General features: G+C 36.9%; 1 protein-coding gene across 2 annotated transcripts in view; it reads left to right on the top strand.

Annotated features, from left to right (window-relative positions):
• tenm1 (teneurin transmembrane protein 1) overlaps positions 1-25,809 on the top strand; it is a 373,978-nt gene that overhangs the window by 206,982 nt on the left and 141,187 nt on the right. For both annotated transcript variants that reach the window (XM_031891499.1, XM_031891500.1), the window contains 2 exons: positions 10,286-10,524; positions 22,204-22,356. In XM_031891499.1, coding sequence (XP_031747359.1) covers positions 10,286-10,524; positions 22,204-22,356 — 392 coding nt within the window. The remainder of the gene's footprint in view (positions 1-10,285; positions 10,525-22,203; positions 22,357-25,809) is intronic.

Here is a 25,809-nt window from a genome sequence, read left to right as displayed (position 1 = left end):
GGCCATTAATACATGGTCTATACTCCTACTCTGGGTGAACATGGGATATAACGTATGTAACACAAACTACCTGTCTAACACAACCCTTAATGAATTCCCAATATCCTTAGGCAATTAAATTAAAGTTCAGTCAATAGTTCTGCCATAACAATTTTAAAGCAATGCAACCATCTTTATTTTATAGCAGGTACAAACACAAGACCTGAGTCTTTTTTATCTCACAGGGTTGATTACTTGAACATTAAATTTATTGGCAGTCTCTTGTTGGTCATTTCTTTTATAGTCACATGACTGGCACTTATTTTGGGTGCCATAGCAATATGGCAGGCTACTACTGTATGTGGACTAACCTCCTTTTTAGGGGATGATTATTAAAGGCCTCTATTACTGAAGTGCATAGAAGGGCAGCCTCCTCTCCAGCAATTTAGGCACAAGGCAAACTCCTGTTGTGTGTTGGTTTTGGATTTACATAGGGACTACAGAGTAGATGACAGGTCTGAGCTCTTCACCTTTTGTGCTCCAAGCTTGCACTCTTGCTGCCAAATGATTCTCCAATTAATTTGATCTCTTCAATTACAGTTGGAGTATCAGTAACTCAATCAGGAGGAAGCCTCAAGAGGGTTACTAAGACCATCTCCTGCAATAATACCATAATATAATCTCTTGTTCACTGCATTCTGGATATTTGGATATTTTCGGGCTGAAGGGGTGCAAAGTGCCATGTATCCACAATCCTCACCTCCCCTGCTTTTTATATGCCCATTGTCTAAGGCACAATATTTGCACCTTTTCCTCTCTTCCCTATCTCCTCTTACCCTTTGAACCCTTTCCTTTCCTTGTTTCATAACTAAGCAACCTACAGAATTGCAATTATCTGTATAACCTGTTCAAAAAAAAAAAAAAGGAAACATAAATAAAGAGTTAAAAAAAAAAAAATGACACTCTCACAGGTGAAACTTGGGTCAGCCATGTAAAGGACTCCAAATTGCCAATCCAAGGGTATCCACATGCATGCTCTGTATTTATGCCCCACTACTGAGATGCAAGAAGCAGTACCTGTCAACGTAAGATACATCAGGAGCCCTGCACTTACTGCTTGCCCAATAAATTGCCAACAAAGATTAAGGTTTTGGAATGAGAAAGTACTAAGTGAATGGTGCCTTAAGGGGTTCAGCATTTTTTCCATTATTTGCCCATCGCTGATGTCGTCTTTGGTTTATGTCATAATAGCCAGCTGCGCAAATTACATTTTTTTTATATGCAGAAATAAACCCTCATACTCATAAATATACCGTAACCTGAACATGTGAATTATGGAGAAAATGTTTACATTTAATTTTCTTTAAAATCTTTACCAGTACATGTGTAAGCAGTCTGCATCTATAATTATCTGCATCTATTAAACAGTATCTCAATTTAAACCAAGATACTGAAACGGAATCTCTTTTGGGTATGCAAAAATCTGAGGCAGTTCTAATGTGGCCGATCCTTTATTTCCATTGTATCAAACATTTAGTACTGTTACAAACCAATCCTTTGAAAGTAAACAAAAATCTGAGTTCCATCCACTGCTTAGTTATCACTTAATAATATTGTCGCTGTTTAATACTGCAGTGTCTTATAAGTCTTTCAAAGCACCCAGGGTGTTCTAGTTAATGCAAGTATCACTGGAAACACAGTGGAATAATCTTTTAAACAACTTTCAAGCAGACCCTTTTCTTTTCCCTGATGGCTTTCTATGTTTTATTAGGTTGCACTGCAATTACAAACAACATGTTTCTCTTTGATATCTTGATGGCATTCTAAATGATTCTAGTTAATGGCTGAAGTAGTAATGCTGACATTTAATAGCTGTTGTAAACTGCTTCTGTTTGTAAGGGTAGTAATCTGTGTGTCATGCAATTCCACTCCTGTCTCCCCTGGAGTGTTATTCAGCAACATCCTACATTCCTCGGTATATCATTTAGACAACAACTGCTCTTATATATGCTAAAAAAACAAAAATTAAAAAAAATATGATGCTTATAAAATAAGCTAGATGCTGTGCTCAAAGGGAACAGCATACACTTAATTTTTGCCCAGTTTGGCCACCTACATTCCCAGCTAAATCAAGCTATTCCAATCTATTTCAGAAAAAACAATCTACCCAAGTCTATATTAAAAAAACACTACCTATGTAAAATAAAATAATTAAATGCAATGCCCCCTTTAAAAATAAATGAGCTGTGCTTGGAATGACTCAATAACATCAGGCCCTCAGCTATACCCTAAAACAGGGATCCCCAACCTTTTATACCTGTGGGCCATATTCAAATGGAAAAAGTGTTGGGGAGCAACACAAGCACGTGTTCCTGGGGGTGCCAGTAAGAGCTATAATTGGCTATTTGGTAGCCCCTATGTGGACTGGCAGCCTACAGCTTTACACTGGGTTTTATGCAACCAAAACTTGCCTCCTTACCAGGAATTCAAAAATAAGCATCTGCTTTGAGGCCACTGGGAGCAACATCCAAGGGGTTGGGGAGCAGCATGTTGCTCACAAGCCACTGACTTGGGAACACTGCCCTAGAAACATCAAACCTATACTGTAGGTGCAAAGTAATTATTAGTTACCCTGATGCTTCCTAAGCAATTGCCTATAAGGTTTTTCTACATTAGTTTCAGTGAAGTTCATTTGCCAACTCTCTAGTTTCTCAGTACCTTTGCTGGGAACTTTAGTACAGAAAGAACTAGGCTACTTAAGGTTAGAAATCCTTATCTTATACCCAAAGATATGGTAATTGTGCATTGTTTTATTAGCTGGCAAATCATTCACAACTGTCACTTTGGGTAAGAAAGAGGATTCTGATAGCTGTAGTTTTGGAGTTGACGATCCCGTGCTCAAACAATACATTTTCAGATGGGGTACAATATTGCTTTTAATATGGCCACAATGGATATTCATTCTTTAGAAAGGATTTATTTTAGTAAATATGACCGGACCAATTGCTGATGAGGTATTTGAATGGTTGTCCAGCAAAATGTAAAAATAAAACTAAAGTCACATTATACTTCCAAATCCCAAATAGTCACACAGTTATAGTCAGGCATATAAAACAAATATAAAACAACTCAAAAAGGCTCCTGCATGACACCTGATATTAATAAGTTATTCTTTGTTTTGCCCTCTAATGAGACCATAAAAGTTAATGCAATTAATACAAAATATGCAGGCCCTTTATAATGTTACAATAGCATAAAGTATTATCAATGGAGAAACTCCTGGCAACTATTACACTTTACAACCTACACTTTTACCGTAAACAAGACAATTATTACTGCTAAATGTTTTCAACATGTGCCTCTCTTTTTCCATCAGCTATTTTGAACTTTGTCTGAGCAGTGTAATCCTATTTAGGCAAAGGATAATAACCCAAACAAGTGTGGTGCTACTGTATGTAATCTGTGTTGACCTGCTAATAGCAACAATGCTGTAATGTAAAAGAAAATCGATGAGGGTGTGCGAGAGAAAAGGACATGTTCCAGAACAGGCATTTTGCAAAGTGGTGCAGGGCAGGAAAAAGAGGTTGTTACAGTAACTTTTGATTTTTGTGATTTCTAATATAGAAAGGTAATAGCGAGGACCATACAATTTTTGCTGTCTTTCCATGGGATCTTTCTCTTTAGTTGCCTGAGGCTTGGCCTCTAGTAACGGAAGACCTTGGCATTGCTTGCTTCTTCTCAAAGCAAATATGTAGTCTGCCACCTCATTTTTGAAAATAATTTTACATGAGTTCCAGTGGGCATTCTGCACAAGACATCCGATAAGGAACTTTACTTATTGCAAGCCAAAATGTTATTGTGTCAGTTAAATTAATGTATAGTAAATACACAGGTAACTGAGTTAAGTTCTTTACTGACAACATTTGAGTTTTACACCAGCATTTGTTTTAGAAAAAAAAATGGAAACCTGACATCCTGTCCTCCCTGGATAAAATAAATAACATTAATCTGTGGCAGTTTGTAGGGTGAATTATTGGTAAAGTGAAACATTCTGAAAGTTATATATTATTCTGCTGAACATATTTTCAAATTCAGTTCTGTTGTAGAGTGGTGATTTAATTATGGACATCAAGGTATAAACAACAACAAAAAAACAACTAGTTTTCTTATTCCTAAAAAGGTAACTCCTTTTTGCAAATACTTTTTCTCGTGTCTTCTATTATACATGATTATATCAGTGCCATGGACTATACCATCAGTCCCTGTTTCAGGGGGAAGGACCCCATATTAATTTCCCTGTCACCATGGAAAACTGACCCCTGCAAGCATCCCCACTTCTGAAAGTTTTCCCCTGCCATCCCTATGTTCAACAGAGCTGCACCCCAGCCAATCTTTGCTATTCCAGGACAAAAGAAAAGAAGGAGTGATCTTCTGTCATCCCCTTCCCTCCTCTTCTGTTTCTGAAGGAAGTGGCCCCCTCCATTGCTGCTCTGTCCCATTACATCTGGCAATGGATCTGCACTAGAAAGCACTAGAAACACTGACACAGCTGGCACCACCCAGATCCACCTTCTGTCCTTCCTAGGCATGGCATTTCTCCATAACTCACACCAATTCCATCACTTTGGCCCCATGCCTAAACCTTGTTATGCCCTACACTTGATACCACTATCATCGACTCCCCCCCAAGGAGCCCCTCCCACTTCAATACACTCCAATACCTCCCCCCCACACCACAACCCCCCTTGTTCTGGGGAGGGAGGGTAGGAGCTGTTCAAGGCAAAAAGGTACCCCTATACTTCTTTCTCTTCCTATTGCCACAGCAGCTCAGAAAACTACAACACCAATAATCCCTAAAACACTCTTCCGGTTCCCTCCTTCCTAGTCCTGTAATGGACCTGTTGTTCCCAGTTCCTGGCTCACTCTATAAGGGCATTTTTTAATATTTTGGGTCTGGTTCATGTATATAATTATTTTGGAGCTTTTCTAGGGAAATATATTGACATTAAAATGTGTGGCTGTGATGTTGAGTGGGTGAACGACAAAGGGGGATTGGCGAAATACTAGGCATGGCATCTAAACATTTTTTTTGCGTGCCTGCACACTACAGTTCCCAGATCTAAGTTTGTAAACCTGGTAATGTGAGAAGTCAGGGAAGCCCCAAAAGGAGTACAAATCTTGCCCCTACACTTTATGTTGACATTCCATTTCCAGGCCTAAACAAAAATTTATAATGGCTACACAGCAAAACCAAACTGAGTGATTCATTGCAAAAAAATAAAAAGTGTCATATTTAATTATTATTTTTTTTTCTCAACAACAGAGTTACACCTTTTTTGACCCCCTAATGGTTTGCTAGGTTTGCCTTTCTTGATTATTACCCCAGAATATTCATATCTGTCCCCCCCCCCCTTTAAATTCTGTAGCTGAAGGCAAAATGTACTTGATAGCATGCCCACAGGGACAATAATCCATTTTATAGATGGAAGGAGTTTTTTAATGGTTGCATTAGTTTCACAAAACTATTCCGCTGTAGCCAAATGTTCCAGGCATAGATGCAAATGACAGAACACAGGCAGTTCTAACTACTGCACATTAGATACTGATGTGCAACTCCCTTGCCAGCTGTATAACTCTGCTTTTAAAAAGTATCACTAGTTGAAAGTGCACTCTTAGCAAACCTACCTGCAGATAAAAAGGTAATTATGTTATATATAGGCCTTCATTAGTACAACAATAAAACAGAGAGGAATCATTCCTACTGCTTTAGCTTTGTTTATCCAGACTGGTCCATTTTTACAGTAGGGACTTGGCATAATTACTGTGCAGTGTACATTTTGAAGTTTTTTTCCAAAACAAAATTAGGACGTTGTACCTAAGGAGTCTTTATTAATAAAATAATTCAAACCTGGTTGCAATAAGAGCACTAATGAAAGAAAAATTATCTTTGTTTTTACATGCAAGACATAAAGTCATTAAGGTATACTTGAGTTCTTGAGGTATTCATTTTAAAATCTAATTGCTTTAGGATCAAAAATACAAAGGCAGTTATCTCCACCCGCCCTTCTTGGAGAATGCATAAACTATATTTTCAGCTGAAATGAATCCAAGCTCAGAACGGTATTCAGATGATAGAATATAGAACTATAACCCTGCTTCACTTAATTAGAGATGCAAAAATATTCACCAAGACGAATCCTCCTTACCAACTCTCATCTTGATGCTGTCTAACATTTGGAGATAACTGTAAATTTTGACTTCCTGATAGTTCACTGTACTGACGTAAAAAGATCACAATATCTGCAATATCACAGAAAATTCTGAGTAAAATTTATGGCAGCAGTTGCTCTATTATTTCTGGTGTTACAGAGGTAATAAAATGCCCAATTTTTCCTAACTGTATAGGCTTTGAAAGTTAGGAATGGGAGTAATTAATGGGAAGCAGTACAGGTATGGAACTTGATATCCAGAATGCTTGGGACCTGAAGTTTTCTGGATAAGGGATCTTTCTGTAATTTGGATTTCCATACTATAAGTCTACAAAAAACAATATTTAAACATTAAATTAACCCAATAGGATTCTTTTGCCTCCAATAAGGACTAATTATATCTTAGCTGGGATCAGTTACAATGTACTGTTTGTTATTGTGAATAAATTGATTATAATGGAGTCTATGGGCCTTCTGTAAGCTTTCTATATAAAGGTTTCCAGATAACAGATCCTATACCTGTATCTGAATTATGTGCATGTCTCCTCATTATGCCTCAAAGGCAACTTGGAAGACAATGCTTTAGCAGAGTTTTAATGAGTTTTTAATTGAGCTTAGCACATTCTTGTTGTATAGGGGATATAGGGGTGTTATGCTCTTCCCCTGTTGCAGTTATTTATGGTCCCTGGTTGTCTTTATGCTAGCATACAGCTAGTCAAAGAGGCAATACTGCATAAAATGTACATCTATATTATATTGGCTCAATAGGTTAATGAAGAAGTTTTTCCTTCTAGATAAAATTTCCTTTATAATTGTGCACCAAACCACAAGGGCAGGGAAAATTAATGGGGTGGGTAGTCCTCCTAGTAAAGCTACTTACTCAGGGCTCTGGGACTGGCACTCCTCAGCATCTACTTATGCTGCTGCCTGAACATCCAGCGGTACTTGAAGTGCCTAATGCTATAGAGCAGGGGCAATTATACATTTAGCTGTGAGTAGTCCACTGTTGTGGTGCCACATACATCTACAGTATTAACAATGGATACCGGATTGGAAGGGGGTCTGTCCAGGGCAAATAGTTAGTACCAGCCTTAGAGGCACACTGCGATACTTTCTCCCTATAGAAACCAGGAAAATGAAATGGTCCGTAGTTGAAACAGTTTTTCTTCTTCATGTAAAAATAGAGTTAATCCTGAAAGCTAGTAACTTCTTGTGCAGTTTCTTTAAAGAAGGTTCTTTTGTGATAAAACCTTTTGGCAGAAAATTATCAAGCACAAAACAGTTGTACACTGAGCTGAGTAGAACACAGTAATTAGGTGAAGTTTATTATGACCAGGACCAGTAAAAGTACACAAAACCGTCATTAACACCTGCAATTAAGTAGCAAAAGTGAGCAACACTTAATAATAGCTTTACAATGTGTTATTATTAAAGAATAAAAAGCTTAAAAAAAACAGTTATACAACATACGAACAGTCTTTGAACACATACCTATTTTTTTATGTGCAATTCATGGTCTGTACAGAGTGAACAGAATGATGGGGACCTTGTATATTTAAACTCATATTTTTCAAGGTCAGCGATTATGAAATTCTTAGTGCATTGCCATGTAATTAAGTGTAAGACTGGGATCTGGATAAAGATGAGAGATTTTAACTTAAGCTCTGCTCAAAAATGTATAGAGGCTGAGTCACTGAAGAATACTTATTCCCTTGTTGCACACAGCCAGGGCATTATGATGAGCAGGGTCGGACTGGGCCGTCGGGACACCAGGAAAAACCCCAGTGGGCCCCAGCGGCCCAGATCTGACCCATGGTAGCGCTCCCCCAGGCCACAGTGTTCCTCCCCTGGCGTGTTAAACTTACGCACACTCAGGGGAGGACGTCGGGCAGGGGCCCCCGTGGGGTGTTAGAGAGGATCAGCGGGGGGCACCCGCAGGGCCCTAGGGGCAGCAGTCATTTTAAAAATTTTAAAATTTTGCTCCCATACGGAGCAATGGGGACCTCTCCCCAAATATATGTTTATTTATTTAAGCAAATAATTCAGCTTGCATGGATGAAAGCAATATGTTGGTTATATTTAAGATGAAAAAAAGCAGCACAGTTATATGCAGTCCCAGAGCATAGGTGGTTCTCTTTGGCTGCATATGTGTCACCAGTTTATTTTTCTTTCTATGACATCTTTTATTAGAGCAACAATCCCAAACAATGGCAATCATTGCAGGGTATTGATTATTAGTCTTCCCTAATAACACTGTTCAGTCAGCATTTACTTGCGATCAACTGTCCTCTTTCTGAAACCCTGCAAGGCCTAGAGATAATAATCAATATCTCCCATGTAAAACGATCGCATTAAGAAACTAAAATCCAATAGATTTTTTTTTTTTTTAGAACCTGGATGGTGGATTTAATATAAGTGTCAGTTTGCATCTAATTAAACTTGCTACATTTAGAAAATTATTGGCAACTTTACTGGAGGACTCAATGCATTTTTAACCCTTTCTATGCTGCTGATGGAGCGTTGCCAGGGCAGTAACTTACATTTTGTAGTACTGTCTCTGATTTTTAATATAATTTGGTTTAATCTTAGAATGAATGCTTTAGTTAGTTGCACTTTGTTCCTGCAGTTTAAATTATTTTGGGGGAAAAAAAAAACTAACTACATTTTACAAAAGTGGATTCATTGGAATAAAAAATGTTTTGAATATGACTTCTTTTTAGCAGGGGGCCTTCACAAAAATTCAAAATTGGGGGGGGGGGGGGGTAATCAGTGAGTTTATGACAGTATTGAGTTTGAGAGGTTCATAAATAGTTTTATGCATGGGGAAGAAATGTGTCCTAAATTATAGAAAAGATGGAGCTGGCAGTATTGATCCATGTAGTGCACTTGATACACTAGTAATTTAATTTGGGTGTTTGCTGTGAGTGTCAAGTATATCAATTAAGCCTGCTTTATCTGGTTAGGTATTAAATATTTGACTAATGTAAGGACTTTATGTAATATGATTATTTTACCATTTCCTCCCAGTTAAGACCTAAGCCTAAATTCATAGATGAACTATTTCTTTCCATTCCGTTTACTTCTGTGGAGTCTATCTCTCTGATGTACTTTTTTAAGAACCTGAGGCCATAAGTTTACTGCTGATTCAAGAAGAAGCCTTACATCTTTCTTTACACAAAGAAGTATATGGTACTATCTTCCCCTCTCTAAACAAGATCTGTTATTTTGCTGTCTACAGTTATCTTAATTACTATTATACTTGCCATGAAGGATTAGGTATAGCTGAATAAAGCAGAAAGCAAGTTGTATCCCGAATCTATAAGCTTGTACTTGGCCACAAGTGAATCTTATCTGTTATTTTCATACCAAAGCCCCAAATCTGCCCAAGTCTGTAAGTGAAGATACCTATCTAACATGCACTGGATTACTATATTTAGTATATGTTATTACTATATTTAGTATATGTTATGTCATTTGTAACCATATAAACCACATCAAATAGTGATTGTAAGCTACTAATAAACATTAGATAAATTCAGCCTGAAGACTTTACCTTGTGTTGCCCTGGAAAACTTAGATGATTGTTCATGGTGTTAAAATTCATGGCCTATCCTGTAAGAAGAAACTTTAGTTTGACACCCACCACCCCAATAATATAAAAACAATAAGACTATTTGGTGAGATCCCAGCCTCTGCTTGTAAATTGGGTATAACTGTAACTCTAAAAGAAACTATTGATCCGTGTCTAACACTGAAACTGCAAACAGGGCCAGTGTCACCTTCACAGAAGCAAGGAAGAACTAAGGGAAAAATAAATTCACTTACCACTGATCTATCCACTGTCCTTTTGTTAATGACAGCGACTTTTCTGCATTTTTTTCTGGTGCAAAAACCTGGGGGGGGGGGGGGGGGGGGTTGGGCAAAACAAAACACAGGGTGAAATTCTAGGGCAGATTTGTGAAAACACAATTGTGTAGGTTGAAATGTTCATCCCTAGTGTCAGCTAAAAAAAATGATCATGTATAAATGAGCTAGTTGGGTTGATACTCTGCTTACTAATACTTCTCTTGCTTTGTTTTGTGTCTCTCTCTTTCTAGGCACTTCCTGTTTAAACATGGATCTGGTTCATCTCCTATTTTCAGTGCCGCCAGTCAGAACTATCCTTTAACATCCAATACTGTTTACTCTCCACCTCCCAGACCTCTGCCCAGAAGCACTTTTTCAAGACCAGCCTTTACATTTAACAAATCATATCGTTGTTGTAACTGGAAGTGTACAGCATTAAGTGCCACCGGCATTACAGTCGCTCTGGCATTGTTGCTAGCATATGTTATCGGTAAGACTCTTTTTTTTTTTTCTGTACAATTTTAAATATTAAATTTCTCTAATAATGTTAAAGGTGAAGTACATGTTCAAAGTAACTTATTATAATTTTACATTAAGGAGGGGATTTATCAACTTTAGATTCAATTTTTTTTCTATTTCTTTTTCATATTCAAAATATGACTTTCAAAACGTTATTAAGCACAAAAAATTTGAAAAACTCAAATGTAAAACTTCGACATATAAAAGCTTGTGAGTTCATGTAGCAGTCAATGGGATTTGTCCCCATTGTAGACCCATTAAAAATGATGGATAGAACATGATTTTGATTTCTATTTATATTTTTTAATAAATAAACAAACATTTGGTTACATGTTAAGTTTATTTGAATTAAAAAAGAACTCTAAAATTAACAAATCCAAAACTTGATAAATAACCATTCCATAATTATATATATTTTTTTGTCACCCGCGTCTTTTTTGATGTTCATTTTGCCCCGGCCATGCCCATCTTGACGCGGCCTGCCCATTTGCCACGCCCATCGCTATTTTGCCACGACCGTGCCCAATTTGACGCAACTGGCACTTTTTTTGACACGCGACGAATATTCGCGGCAAATTTTCGGAAATTTGCTGCGAAACCATGCCTGCCAAAAAAATTCACTCATTGCTATTCATAATTTTAAAAACAACAATTTAGAAACTTAATCAGCAACTGTCCAGTCTACTAATTCACACACTTAAAAGGTTTTTCAATAAAAATGTATTTAGACATATATACTAAAACCACACTTCAATTTCCATGCAGCACAATATGGTGGACTTAAGTGCAGGTTGTTGAAATTCAACGATTTTTAAGATGCAAAAATGATATGATTTATGATATACAGTATTATGTGGCATAGTAATAGGAACTCCCCTTGCACCAAGTTATGCTGAATCATAAGTAGGATCTTGGGAAGAGGATGTAGTATGAGATGACTCGATATATTGCCCCCACATGGGGTATATTGATGACATCCTGGTACATGTGAATTATTCATTGAGTTTTATGGATACATGAATGCAAGTTCCCAAACCTTGGTCTTTATATATAGATTTTACAAGTGATCATAACAAAAGGATGTTGGATAATGTTCCATTGGCCCATATTCAATCTATTTGTAAAAATTGTACATCTGAGGTTGAGTATGAGAAACAGGCCAGCATTAACCAAGAAAGATTATTGCAAAAGGGAAATGATCCAGATAAAGTTCAGAAGGCCCCTTAAAAGGCAGTTAGAGGGACAGAGGTAGATTATGAAAAGTTAATAATAAGAAACAAATTGAAAGGAAAGGAGCTTCCATTTGAAGCAGCGTAGGTGGTTTTTCACGGTGAGGGCAGTGAGGTTATGGAATGCCCTTCCTAGTGATGTGGTAATGGCAGATTCTATTAATGCCTTTAAGAGGGGCCTGGATGAGTTCTTGATCAATCAGAATATCCAAGGCTATTGTGATACTAATATCTACAGTTAGTACTAGTGGTTGTATTTATAGTTTATGTATGTGAGTGTATAGATTGGTAGGTGTGGGTTAGGTGTGCTGGGTTTACTTGGATGGGTTGAACTTGATGGACACTGGTCTTTTTTCAACCCTATGTAACTATGTAACTATGTAACTATGAAAGAAAACAGGTACCCATAATATTAGAATGTAATGCTAACTCTGCAAATCCTGGTTGTTGAACTATCTCTGTACTTTACATTTGCTGAACTCCAACAATAATTGCCAGTCACTGATTAAGTTAATAAATTGTTGTTTTTAATATTATAAATTAAAAAAGGGTGTTTTATTTCCATGGATTTTATTGACCATTGACCATTTTATTTTATTGACCTTTACAATTGTAAAGAAGTATCCTGTAGCAGTGTACCGATGTAGTTTTCCCCTATCTCAAGAACAATACAGGAATATATTAGTGACTTTTATTAGAAAAGTATGACATTATTGCAGATATTGCAGATGGCAGCTTACAAACTGTTCATAAAGTGCATATATAAACATATATACAGTGTACATATAATTCCAATTAAAATCGCAGAATGACTGTTTGAAAAATCTATTGTGTTCATTGCAAGTATTCCACACAAGGGTTTCAAATTAATCATTGTGCATCTGTAATATAGTACAGGCCAAGCAATTGGCACAAGCCCATCAACTTCTAGATTGTTATTTAATGGTGATAACTCAAGAACAGCAAGCGAGAAAGTTGATTGATATAATGCAGTTGGTGTCAATGTGTAATCATTAAATATTGTAGAAACTCTAAGTTCAAGGAATATTTTTATGTCATTTGAGATTTTTTCTACCTCTATACCTCCATTTTTCAAGGGATTAAACATGAGCTGTCATTAGACGCGTGGTGCTGAGTTGCTTTCATCATTTGTTGTAAGTTCCATGGATTGGAGAATACAATGTCAGTGAGAATATAACACAGCAATTTATCACAGGAAGCTAGTTTAGCCTCAAAGGAGGCTCATTAGATTTCTTTTGGCCTTTTGATTAAAGTTATATCTACCTGATAATAATCATACAAATTTGTTACTTCTGCTTTTCATCAAGAATTATTGAAATTCAGCAGGGTTCTTTAGAACTGGCTTTTAAGCAGACTGCTCACTTGTATTAGCTAAACTAGGAATCTGCTCTTGGAGGAGGAACTCCATTATATAGCACCATTTAAAGCAAATATTCAAGAAATTACAAAAGCAAAGGAAATTAAAAAAAAAAAATCTTTATAGAAGAAAAAGAATAATATACTGGCAGTTTTTAAACATTATTTTTGGGTGATAGCTGCAACCTGTATTGCCAAGTACTACACATTGTTGTTTAAGTTGCCAAAAAGCATAGCCGAGTAACAAAGCATTCTGAGTTTACAAAAATCTCAATTAATTTAATTGTTAGCACAACTGAATATTTTTTAATTTAATTTATAATTGGAGCCTAAATGGGGATCTAAAATCGAATGCAGTATATGAAATTATGGTGCCAGCATTTCATGACACAGTGACCACAGCATTTCAAGACATAAGGGGCCCATCATTATATGACAACAAGCAAGAATGAGGAGCTACAAAAAGACATTTACTCTATGGCTATAAGCAAAGACCCTCATTCTTGCTTGTTTTATGTACATGATAAGGCCCTACCAAGCATACATAGGAGGATATACACCAAGTTTAATATTATACCCTTAGAAATTTTGTGAGCAGGACATCGTTCTCTTTTTTTCCAGCATTTTATGACACATAATGACCTGGACTTTATGACATAGGGGTTCCGCAAATATATGACAAAAACCCTATAATCAGTCATCAGTGTTTCATGACTCAGTGGCTCTAGCATTTTCTATGACACTTTGGTATACTTTTCCCATCAATTTATGACAGTGTTTCTTGGGATACTCCTCATCTCTTCTAATACTAGCACTTCTATGTGCACCTTCTCTATAACTGAACAGAAGAAATGGACATTTATAGCTACAGTATTCACTTCTACTTTTTTGTGGTACATTTCAGCCTCATCTTGCTTCAATTAAAGCTGTTTTTAGAGAGACAGGTTTGATAGATAATAGATAGATAGATAGATAGATAGATGATAGATAGATAGATAGATAGATAGATAGATGATAGATAGATAGATAGATAGATAGATAGATAGATAGATAGATAGATAGATAGATAGATGATAGACAGATATACTGAAAAACATATATCAATATATTGAAAGACAGTTATAGATAGATAGATACATATACAGAGAGATAGTTACATGGTAGGTAAGGCTTTAATAAAATACATAATACATTATATAATCAGTGAGTTCAACCTTTCCAATACACTCTAAATATAGATAGTGATTGTGCCATTATTTTCTGTCTTCTAAAATATTTGTTAAAAATATTACTGTGTATTTATCTGGACTATCTGTTTATAACTGAAGCCTGAAGGGTCTAAGGCACAATACAATTTTACCAGTTGAGCATGATTTATGTATCTACCAAACCATACCCCATATGTAATAAATGGTACAACATTTACCCAGGCACAGTAACCCAGAGCAACCAATGAGCTGCTTGTTTTTAAAAAGGGGACCAGTGAATGCTACCTGGTAATTGGCTGCTACAGGTAACAAGAACTGTTGCTCCTTCTTGTTTCTAAGTTAATTTTCAAGAATATATATTTGTTATTTTTTTTTCCTTCAGCTTGCCACATTTGGCCATATCTATATGCAGCACCAATAAATATTTAATTTTTGTCTTCTGCTTTATCAATTTAATTTACATAGCTGTTGCAATTATGTCACATTGAACCTAGTCACCTTTCACATAAAAGTGAAGAGGATGCTATTTACCACAGGCTACCACAATTCGCCAATGGTGAAATGCGGAAATTCTCTGCGAATCCATACCTGCCGAAAAAATTTGTTCATCACTACTGTGACTAATATTTTTACGTGAGGCCAGTTTAATAGTTGTGAGGGATACTTAACAATACAATTTCTCAGAGAAAGGAATTCCAGGCTGCAATTTAGGGATTTCAGTGGTCTCTATTAATGGGCAGGGTAATATAGAACAGGCTGCCTGGTTCAGGCTTGTACAACTCAGGCTAAGGGGCACATTTACTAAGACACGAATCTGAACCGAATTGGAAAAATTCCGATTTGAAAACGAACATTTTGCGACTTTTTCTTATTTTTTGCGATTTTTTCGGCGTCTTTACGACTTTTTCGTTACCAATACAATTTGCGCGAAAAAACACGAGTTTTTCGTAGCCGTTCCGAAAGTTGCGCAAAATCTGCCGATTTTTTCGTAGCGTTAAAACTTGCGCAAAAAGTTGCGCCTTTTTCGTAGCGTTAAAACTTAAAAGGTGCGACGTTTCGCGCAAGTTTTAACGTTACGAAAAAAGCGCAACTTTTTGCGCAAGTTTTAACGCTACAAAAAATCGCCAGATTTTGCGCAACTTTCGGAATGGCTACGAAAAACTCGCGTTTTTTCGCACAAATCGTATTAGTAACGAAAAAGTTGCGACATTTTTCCGAAAAAAACGCAAAATACCGATCATTACGAAAAAAACGCAATCGGACGCATTGGGCCCGTTCGTGGCTTAGTAAATGTGCCCCTAAGAGTAAAGATAAAACAAATAGAGGAAAAATTCAGAGTAATCCAAGTAAGAATTCTTGATTGAAATGGCATCTTTGAAGACAAACTCTGATAGCGAAGTTATGTGGTCAAACTACCTTCTGATATAAGAGGGATGCTGGCAGTAAATGGTAAAAAAAACACCTATAGGTCCTGGTATTGATGTATATTCACTTATATATTTCCATGCAAATTTTACTTTATGTAGAAAATAGGTTAGATGTCAGGGAAATCTATTAACATTAATATGCACATACAAAAATGTGTATTGTAAGTAAGAAGCGCCTCTGTGTGGCAAGAGGTCACTGACAGCAAAGGAAGTAATAAGGGTAGGTCTAATGAAAATAATATATGCATGGAAATGGAACTTCAAAGAACATTAAATAATGTCTCTGAATAATAATCAGCATAAAGAGAATGAATGTGAGAGTGGCAAATGCAATTTACGCATATCTGTCATAAAAAAAAGAAAAGAAACTCTATTAACAGCCTTTATTATGCCTATTCATCACAGTATCATTCATAATTGTATATTTGGGGGTATAAGACAACTTGTTCAATAGAAAATTACGCTATTTTCTACAATTTTCTCATTTCCATAAAGAAAGTTTTATCATGGTAACAGAGCATTAATTCACACATCTTCATGTGGACTCTGATGGCTTAGCAATTATGAGGGTGGTTTTAAACATTCTGAATGCTGAACACATTTATTCTTTGTATCCAGTTTTTCCCCCCTTTTTTTATTTATTTTTTGTTCTTTCCATTAAGAGAGATACATTTCTAGACATTACACAAAATGAAGAATTTGCAAACTGGGCACAAACCTGTTTAATGGAAAAGCTGCAAATAGTCACTGCTTACTCCAGGTGCTTGTATATATCATGCCACAGACTTCATTCACTGTGTTAAAGTGCTGTCATTTTGCCTCCTGCACTATATGGCTAATCACATCTATATAGCAAAGATCCAGCTTAGCATTTTAGTCCTAGTGAATGGAAAAAATGTGTTTTTAGAGCACAGCGTTCAACCTTTGGGGCAAGGAGTCTGACAACTAATTCTGCGACACGATACTTAGTGATTTTTTTTATATATTAAGTCCATAAAGGTCCATTACTCATTTAGTGTGAAGTAGAAAAGCCATTCTAGTTAGGGAGAGAACAGCTAAAAAGGAATCAAATAGCCCTTTATAATGCAGGTCATGCAGTGCTAACAGTCTTCAAATAGAAGGTATTCATTTGTCTGACACTACACATAAAGCAGAGCCTTTAAAAAAAGTCTTTACCTCTCACAGAAGGAATTATGGGTGGAGACATGCAAATCACTTATTACTGTCTCTGGCCAACTCTGCATCTAGAAATGCAAATTTAATAGCTTGGATATAGCCAGTCAGAACCATATATTCACCCCTGTAAGCACATCCTTAATTAGGATAGGACTGCCCCCTTCCTTTTTGCTTCTTCATTTCCAATCCAAAAATATGTTACCAGGTGACTGACCCCCTTTACAAAGTACTTCTAAATTTATCCCATGTCTAGTGATGGGCGAAATGTTCCGCCAGGCATGGATTCACTGCTAATTTCTGCGTTTCGCCATTGGCGGGTTGTTTCACGATACAGATGAAAAAATTCACCGTGGAAAAATCACCACGCGTCCAAAAATTGTCGCCCCCGTCAAAGGAATAGTCGCGGGTTTCAAAAGAATAGCAGTGCGACAAAAGAATAGCCGCGGGCGATGAAAGAATAGCCATGAGCGACAAAAGAATAGCCGCGCGATGAAAGAATAGCCGTGGGCGACGAAAGAATAGCCGCGGGTTTCAAAAGAATAGCAGCGCGACAAAAGAATAGCCACGGGCGATGAAAGAATAGCCATGGGCAAGAGAAGAATAGCCATGCGATGAAAGAATAGCCGTGGGTGACGAAAGAATAGCCGCAGGTGACGAAAGAATAGCTGCAGGTGAGAAAAGAATAGCTGTGGGTGACAAAAGAATAGTCGTGGGCTACAATTTTTTTTGACGCGCAACATTTTCGCCGGGACAGATTCACTCATCACTACCCATGTCACTGAATGTGGTGATCCTCAAAAGGGATTTCAGATGAACCAAATATAGACACCACAGAGGGTAGTTATTAGATAGGTGTTATTCAGTATCTGACCAATGTAAGAGAATTGTGTAGATATCTTGAGGTGGGGATGAGGTTGAACTAAATAGACAAATTTTAATCTCTAAAGAGAATTTGTAACGTAGCAATATTTTGGAGAAAAAACACCCTCCTGTGCAGAATATACTGCAGTTTCCCTCTCTGTATGGTTATAGTGGTGTTTTGCTAATATTACATAATGAACCTCTATGTGTTATATCAGCAGGAGCTATATTAAAATTTGCTAAACAGCAATACTAACGTATACCAAACAATATTGATAGGAGGTATGAAATGCCTACATATGTATGAAGTATTGTCTTCACTGTTCTTAGAAATCATCTTGTCTGTAGTGAAGGAAACATTTACACCAAGACTCAACATGCAGAGCTGTGAAATCGTATTAATGATTTTCACATTGCCTAGTATTGTGCTATATGTTTCTGCCTGCGGAGCAAAGGTTTTTGAGTAAAATTGGGGCAGCTAAAAATAAACCAGTAAGAGAGTTATAGCAAATTATGTTCTTAATTTTAAAACAAGGTCATTCCTTTTATTTGAGATGCTTCAGCTATAGGGGTATTCACATTCCTAACAGACTGTATACCAAAAAAATGAAAAAGATGTCCAATGTATGAAACCCACTTATTGTACAACACTGCGGAATATGTTGGCGCTTTATAAATAAATGATAATGAAAATAATAATAGTGAAAGGTTTTGATAAAGGGATGGGGGAATTCTTAGTATAATGTTTAACCATATACCAATGGCTTGCAGAAATGCAGCCTTCTATCTTCTACATAAGGCTGAAAAGAAGGGTTGTCTTCATGTTTCTAATTGACTCACCTACCATAGGTATATTTCCCTTCTGCTTCTATTTTTATAGGACAGTCCAGAAGTAAAGTTCGAAAAAGCAGAATGTATTAGGTTTGATATCAGACTTGACTCGGGATACTTGAGCCTGGCTTGAATGGATTATAGGCATGGTCAGGAATATTAAGAGTTATGCTACTGACTTGGTTATCCTCAACATTAGAAACCACTGGCTTAAACCAAATTGTTTGTAAAAATGCATTAGACTACAACTGTGTTACTGGTGACAGGTATGGTAAGTCTGGGAGATCAAGCTTAAATATATCCATATACTTTAAATGCAGAACACTGTGAAAGCAGAACTTCTCTCAAATTAAATTGCCCTTTAGAGGATTTTAACAGTACTTGATTTAAGCAGATGTTTCTAAAGCTGCTTATGTTATCTTAAATTATGTACTTAATATGCTTTAGCTTAACCCAGACCGTTTTGGCTAAATCCTGTATATAGCTAACATAATACAACTGGAGCAATGTTTTCAACCAGGAAACCAGTCAATGCAACCTGCTGATTGGTTGCTATGGATTAGGAGAACTGGAGCTAACTTCACACCTGTTATAAAATAGCAGATTCCTCCATCCTAGACACTCCAGGTTAAAGAACACAGTTACTGTTATAGATTTAGAATAGCATATTTATGTCCTCAGTTGCAGTGAGCAAAGTACATTCACCATGTTTGTTTCTCCCAAAACGCAGCATTTTAAACAAATTTCCAGCATAATTGCAGTCTTAAGAGGGCGTTGTCCATAGGTCAGTGGGCCGGTCAGCCCACCAGGTATTCCCTAGTGTCCCCCAGACCAAGTCAGACCCTGACCCACCTGGTCAGGAGGTGACGGTAGTTCCAGGGTTCCCCACATCAATAGGTGCAGCAGCACTCTGAGCACAAATGTATGTGTATAGAGTGCATATCACTTGGGGGGAGAGTGCAGAAACCCAACTGCACTTGCAACCATAAATGAAATTGAATAAATGTGACTAACCCTGGAAAATAATTTGCAGTTTGTGCATGAAATGCCTTATATTATATTCGAACTTAGCGCAGAAAAATTAGGTTTAAGTAGAGCAATTTTTTTTGCACAGAAATTTATCCCCCCTCTGGCTTTCATCCAAATTAGATTATAGAGGCTAAAGTACATCTTATGTGATTTTCTATATGAATTTCACTGTATGAATTATGCTAAAGGGATGAATGCCTCTAGAGAATAAATGTGTCAGTATGGGATTAGCAAAATAGGTTGATTATCATTAAAGTATAAAGTGTTTGTTCCTATATTCCTATCAGTTGGTAAGAGCCCCCAGTATATAAATCCTCAGGAAGTTGGTGATTGCTTTCTTTTTATATCGTATGTGGCAGCTCCTAAGTGACCACTGTCTGTTATCTAGTTATTCTGGCAGCTGATAGTAGGTGACAACTCAGAGTTTCTTCTGCCACTTGATGGATGACTGCTTTCATGTTTTCTGCCTGTTCCTTGTTATTCTTGCAATAGGTGACAACTTATGGCAGAATACTGGCTTCTTTTCATGCAGTATTGTATCTACTCTCTTATTGTGACACATGATGGTATGCAACTGTTTTCTTTTAATATGGAGGTGAATAATAGTTAATGATCAGGGACAAGCTGAATATTTTGATGCTAGGGATTCAACCTGACCAACAGATTTTATAATTCAACAACCAACCATTTATATGGTACATTTGCAAAGCATAGGTAATATAAAATACTATATACAGTACATATATAGCAAGAGAGAGAGAGAGAGTGCAAGACACAGGGAATGCAGGGGTGATGAAGCATATCTCAACACACATTTCATTAGTAACAATAAAAAGGTGCCTAATGGACCATTGAAGTTTGCTGCATCTGTATACTTTATCATTATTATAACAAATGAGAGGCCTAATTTTGCATGTATATATGATATAATATTGCATGATTTATCAGTAAAAGTCACCACAAAGACCCTCAAAGACTTTAATGTATTAACCTGCAAAGTGGGCATTTTCAAGTAAGGAGTTCAGGGATCTACTCAGCAAAGTGAGCCCAATAGCATGTTCTTTGCATTTTTGGTCTTAAGTAATGAGGTCCAGTTGTGGCCATAAAGTGCTTTAATTTAATGCTGTTGACAAGTGGACTTTCTTGAATGATAGCTGTTATGCTAAAGAATCAATTTAGGGATATCTAAATGGTGACATTGTAGTTTTGTTGTTTCTTCCTTGGCCTGTCAGTTGGTCCAATCACTACACAAATTTTTTGTTGCATAGCTATTTTTTTTTTATTAGCCTTACTCCTCTGCCTCTTTTGAGCTTTTGAATGGGGGACACTGATCCCAGTAGCCAAAAACTATTGCTCTGTGAGGGTACAATTTTATTGTTACTGTAATAAAAAGTTACTGTGGCTTTTCATTGCTTATCTTTCTGTGCAAGCCCTCTCCTATTCATAGTCTCTTGTTGAAACCTTGTTGCTAGGGTAAATAAGACCCCAGCAACCAGATCAGAATATCAATGTCTACACCATAATAAAGGGTAAGCAAAAAGTGAACTACCCCTTTAAAGGAGAAGGAAAGGCTAAGTCACTTGCCAAAATGTTAGGCACCCCCCAGTGACTTTGCTTGGTACCTGGGGTACCTGCAGCAATTGTTTCCTCTTCTTTCTTCTGTCTTCAGAATCCCTGGGCCGGCGCATACGCAGTAGATGAAAAAGCTGACTTTTGTCTTTAAGTTTGGCTTTTCACTCTACTACAGTATGTGCAAGCACGCAAAGATGGAAAAAGGAACAAGAGACAGTCGTTGCACCGGGCTGGTGCAGTTTTCTCCTAACAGGGTAAACAGGTAAAAGGTAAGGGATTTAAGTCACTGGGGGGTGCCTAACATTTTGGCACCCCCCAGTGACTTAGCCTTTTCTTCTCCTTTAACCAATATCTAATATTTTGAAGATGGTTTGATAGAGAGATTTTGGGAGATGTCCTAAAACAATAGCTCAGAGCCAAAAAAAGGTTCTTAACAATCTTCTCTGGTTAATTATTTCCAGTTAGTTTTTATTTTTGCCATCAACTATACTGAATGTTAATGACCACTATTATGTCCAGCCCAGTATTATTAAGGAGAGTTTATTGCATTCTTTGCATGAAAGTATAATTGTATTCATATTACAGAGAATATTACAAATGCATCTTTTTCTCCTGCTGGATTCACATGGTAAAGTTATGCTTTCCATTGTGCTGTATAGGCATTTTTCTTTGCAGTAATTTCCCCTTCACTTTTCAGACTATTTATTTATTATCATATTAAGGATTTGTTCCATTTCTTTTAGTGCGCACCACTACATATTATTTTGCTCTGTTCATTTCCCTACCTGGGTTCTGTACTTCTAAACTCAGAAAAGCAAATGGGCAAAAAATGAATTTTTTGAAAAATGTCTGCGGTTACTACATCCCTGGAGTCCTTTTTGCCTTTTTCTTTCTTATTTTTTCATATCCGGGGGGATTAATTTGTGCTCTTTCTTTATAGCAGTTCATTTGTTTGGTTTAACTTGGCAACTCCAACCCGTCGAGGGCCCATTATATGAGAATGGTGTCAGTAAGGGAAGCCGAAGTGAAGAATCCACAGACACCACTTTCTCACCACTCGGGGGAAAGGTATCTGACAAGGCAGAGAAAAAAGGTAAATTCAATCATTATCAGCGATCATTCCCTTAGAAATCACTATGCACTGTGGGTTTCTCTGTTAAACATATATTAACCCTTTTTATTTCTATAATGTATTAGTGTAATGTAAATATTAAGATATGAATTTAGAAGGAAGTTGCATGGCTTTCCTTGCATGTAATTTGCAAGGCTAAAACATTTTTCTGCCCTTTTTCTACTTATCTCTTTACAAATCATTCCAGTTTTTCTTTATAATGTGGGATAATCCTAGCAACAAATATGACAGAGATCATATTATGGAAGTCATGAGGCCTCATTTATGAAGTCAAAGAAAGGTGTAAACTTTGGCTTAGGATAAAGTACAAACACTGCAGTGTTGTCTTTATTCAGTTGCTATGGGTAACAGAGTGGGTGGTGGCTGGCACTATGGTATCCCCTGGAAAGCCCAATAGCTTGCATGTCATTCTAAAGGTGGCCACACACGTGGCGATTTGCGATTGTACAATCAGCCACAAACCGTTCAGGGCTGAAACGGCAGATAAGGAGGTAGAAACAATAGGACTTCTACCTCCTTCTGCCGATTCAGCGCTGAAGGCAGATTTTGGTCAGGCACCTTCTATGGCGCCCAATCAAAATCTTTTAACTGGCCCGATCGGCGAGTCGACCGATATCAGCAGCCTCCTGCGATATCGGTCGGCTTGGCGACTTGCCATACACGCACCGAATATCGTATGAAACGAGGTTTCCTACGATGTTATCGGTGCGTGTATGGCCAGCTTAATGCATAAACTAGGGGTTGCATGGAATATAAGCCACTGGGAAATCCTGTACTTTGCCACATGAATAGTATAGATATTAGGTCCACCAATAGGGGTGCAAGTTGAGGAGCGAAGCTTGTTGTATAAATCTTTTTCAAAATTAAAATAAATTACAACCACACTGTTAACTAAGATAGTCTAGTTATGTACAGTAAAAATGTGATTTCTGTTCTGTCTGGCACAGAATTATCTATTATAAATACATGTACACCATTACTAGGTGATGCTTTTGAAACTCTTATGAATATTTGCTAAACACACAAAACAAGCACATAAACCATTGCTGGATGAATTTGAAGCTGTATAAATATTATATACAGGAGCAGGCCATTGTACAAATACATAAATCAATGAGATCTTTTAGAGGTTTTGGAAATTATAAACCCTGATCATATTCCAGTTTAATACTGAGGGTATTGTTATTCAATCTTGGAAGAATAGTTGACTAATTTGACAACTATTAATCTTTTTCATTCTGTGTGTATTACAAGCTCATTTCACTGCAGTAAAGGGATACAAACTGGCCTTAAAAAGCTGGGATTTCCAAATACTTCTGTCCAAAGATACACTAATCGACCAATGATAGATGATAGATACTGTAGATAGATGATAGATAGATAGATAGATAGATAGATAGATAGATAGATAGATAGACAGACAGACAGAAAGACAGATAGATAGATAGATAGATAGATGATAGATAGATAGATATAGAGTGATTAATAGAAGAGTAGAAATGACTGGTCAATAGGTTGGCAAATAAAGCCACAGATAAAGAGATACCTACTCATATTAACAACTAAACTACAGTATCTCTTTTCATCTCTTCCTCTCTCTTTTTCGCTATTTTTCTTTCATTTTTAAAACCACACTTCCCTTTTAAGATGAAAAGTGTACTGTAAGTAACAAGAAATACATTTTTGCCAAAGTAAATACATTTAGTGCTTTTAGAAAAAGCAATTACTGAATTTTAGATTAGATTTTTAGATTCCTATGCCAATAGCAATGAATCTGGGAAAAGATATTGAGTTGTGTTCAATTTCAGTTCAGTATATTCCACAAATAATATTTCTAGGCCAGTCACATGGGGCTCATTTACTAACAACGGATACATTTAACCCTAGGGCAGTAACCCATGGCAGCCAATCAAAGTTCTACTTTAATGGTTCTTCCTGTTCCTGTCTGAACAAGGCTAAGCACTAATTGGTTGGTATAGGTGTAAGTAAATCAGTGTCAGTAAATAAGCCAAAGTCCTGGAGTCGATGACACTGACCTGAATGCACAGGGAACAGTACAAGATAACTTCATGTCTCACTGAGTCAGTCCTTTTGTTCTAAGAAATTCCACCAGGCCATTAAGTACAATATGTACTGGAAGCAGTGTCACTAGCCCAGCAAGTACCCTTTGTAAACAAAGCTATTTGCTGAAATTTGATTATGATGTGCAAGGAGCAGTTCTACTGAATCCATTAATATCCATTAATACTGATTCAGTTGTAAAAAGTCCCTCGATAAGGCAACTAGTGGGAATTTGAATTACTATAGAAGGCAGCATAATCCTTGTTAGAGATAGTCTTCATCAACACCCTTTTGGGACCTCAGAAATTACTGGCAGCCAACAGGGCACCTTCTAAACTTCAGAGAACAGACTGGTGGGAAAGCAGACAAGAGGACTGGGCAAAGACATGGTCAAAATTTAGGCTAAAGTTTTAGGCAAGTGGTAAAAAACAGCAAATAGCATTAAGGACTTGGATGGAATATGAACAAACAGAAAGCAGCTAGGGCACAGGCAGGAAGAAGAATTTAGAGTTCAAAGGTTGGCATAGGGGCCAAAACAAGAATGGGAGTTAAGAAATAATGCAGAGACATCAAAGCATGCCCCCTGGCATCATTACACAGAGGGTGCAGAAGAACGTGATCCTGAGCATATTTACTCATTCTCTATTTATCTTTTTCCCATTACTTCAGTGTTTCCTTCCATGCTATCTTTCTCTCTGTCTTCCTTTCTATATTTCTCTCAGGGCACACCTAAGGCTAAACTTACAAATGCATTGATTTATTAGAGAATAAGCCTTGTAGCTAGCATCCCCATCTTTTAGCCACACACAATTATATGATAGAATGCTGTTTACTCTCTCTTTATGACAAGCTACTGTAAAACACATTGGTTCCCTTTACTTATAATGTAATATGCGTAGATGACTGAATCTAGAATAAAGATCCGAACAACTGACATAGTGGTTTAAAAAAAAAAAAAAATCAATGCAGAACAAATGTAACTTTTATTAAGCCCTTTATAAGTTCATATAATAATCCCCTTAGATTCAGCAATAAAATGGCAACATTCTCTCGGAGAAACAGTTTTATGAGCTTTGGCTCCGGCTTCATTATAAAGTATAAAAAAAAAAAAAAAAGCTAGTTGCAAAAAGTGCAGCCATAATACATTAAAAGTTACAAGACTGTTTAGAGCCGGTGCTGCTCGCAAACACAATGTATTGTATTGTATATTGAATTACTTTATCAATATGCTTCGCTTAATGACAGAAAGTCCCTGCAGCCTTTAGAAAGCAACATTTAAAAAACAGATACACGTAGTGGGCTTGCAATGCAAATAGATGTCTAACCGCAACATAAAATATTCATGTTTAATCT

This window comes from Xenopus tropicalis, chromosome 8, assembly GCF_000004195.4.
Source record: "Xenopus tropicalis strain Nigerian chromosome 8, UCB_Xtro_10.0, whole genome shotgun sequence".
In the NCBI taxonomy this organism is placed as follows: domain Eukaryota; kingdom Metazoa; phylum Chordata; class Amphibia; order Anura; family Pipidae; genus Xenopus; species Xenopus tropicalis.
Note: the sequence above shows the minus strand (reverse complement) of the source record. Positions and strands in the feature narration are given on the sequence as shown.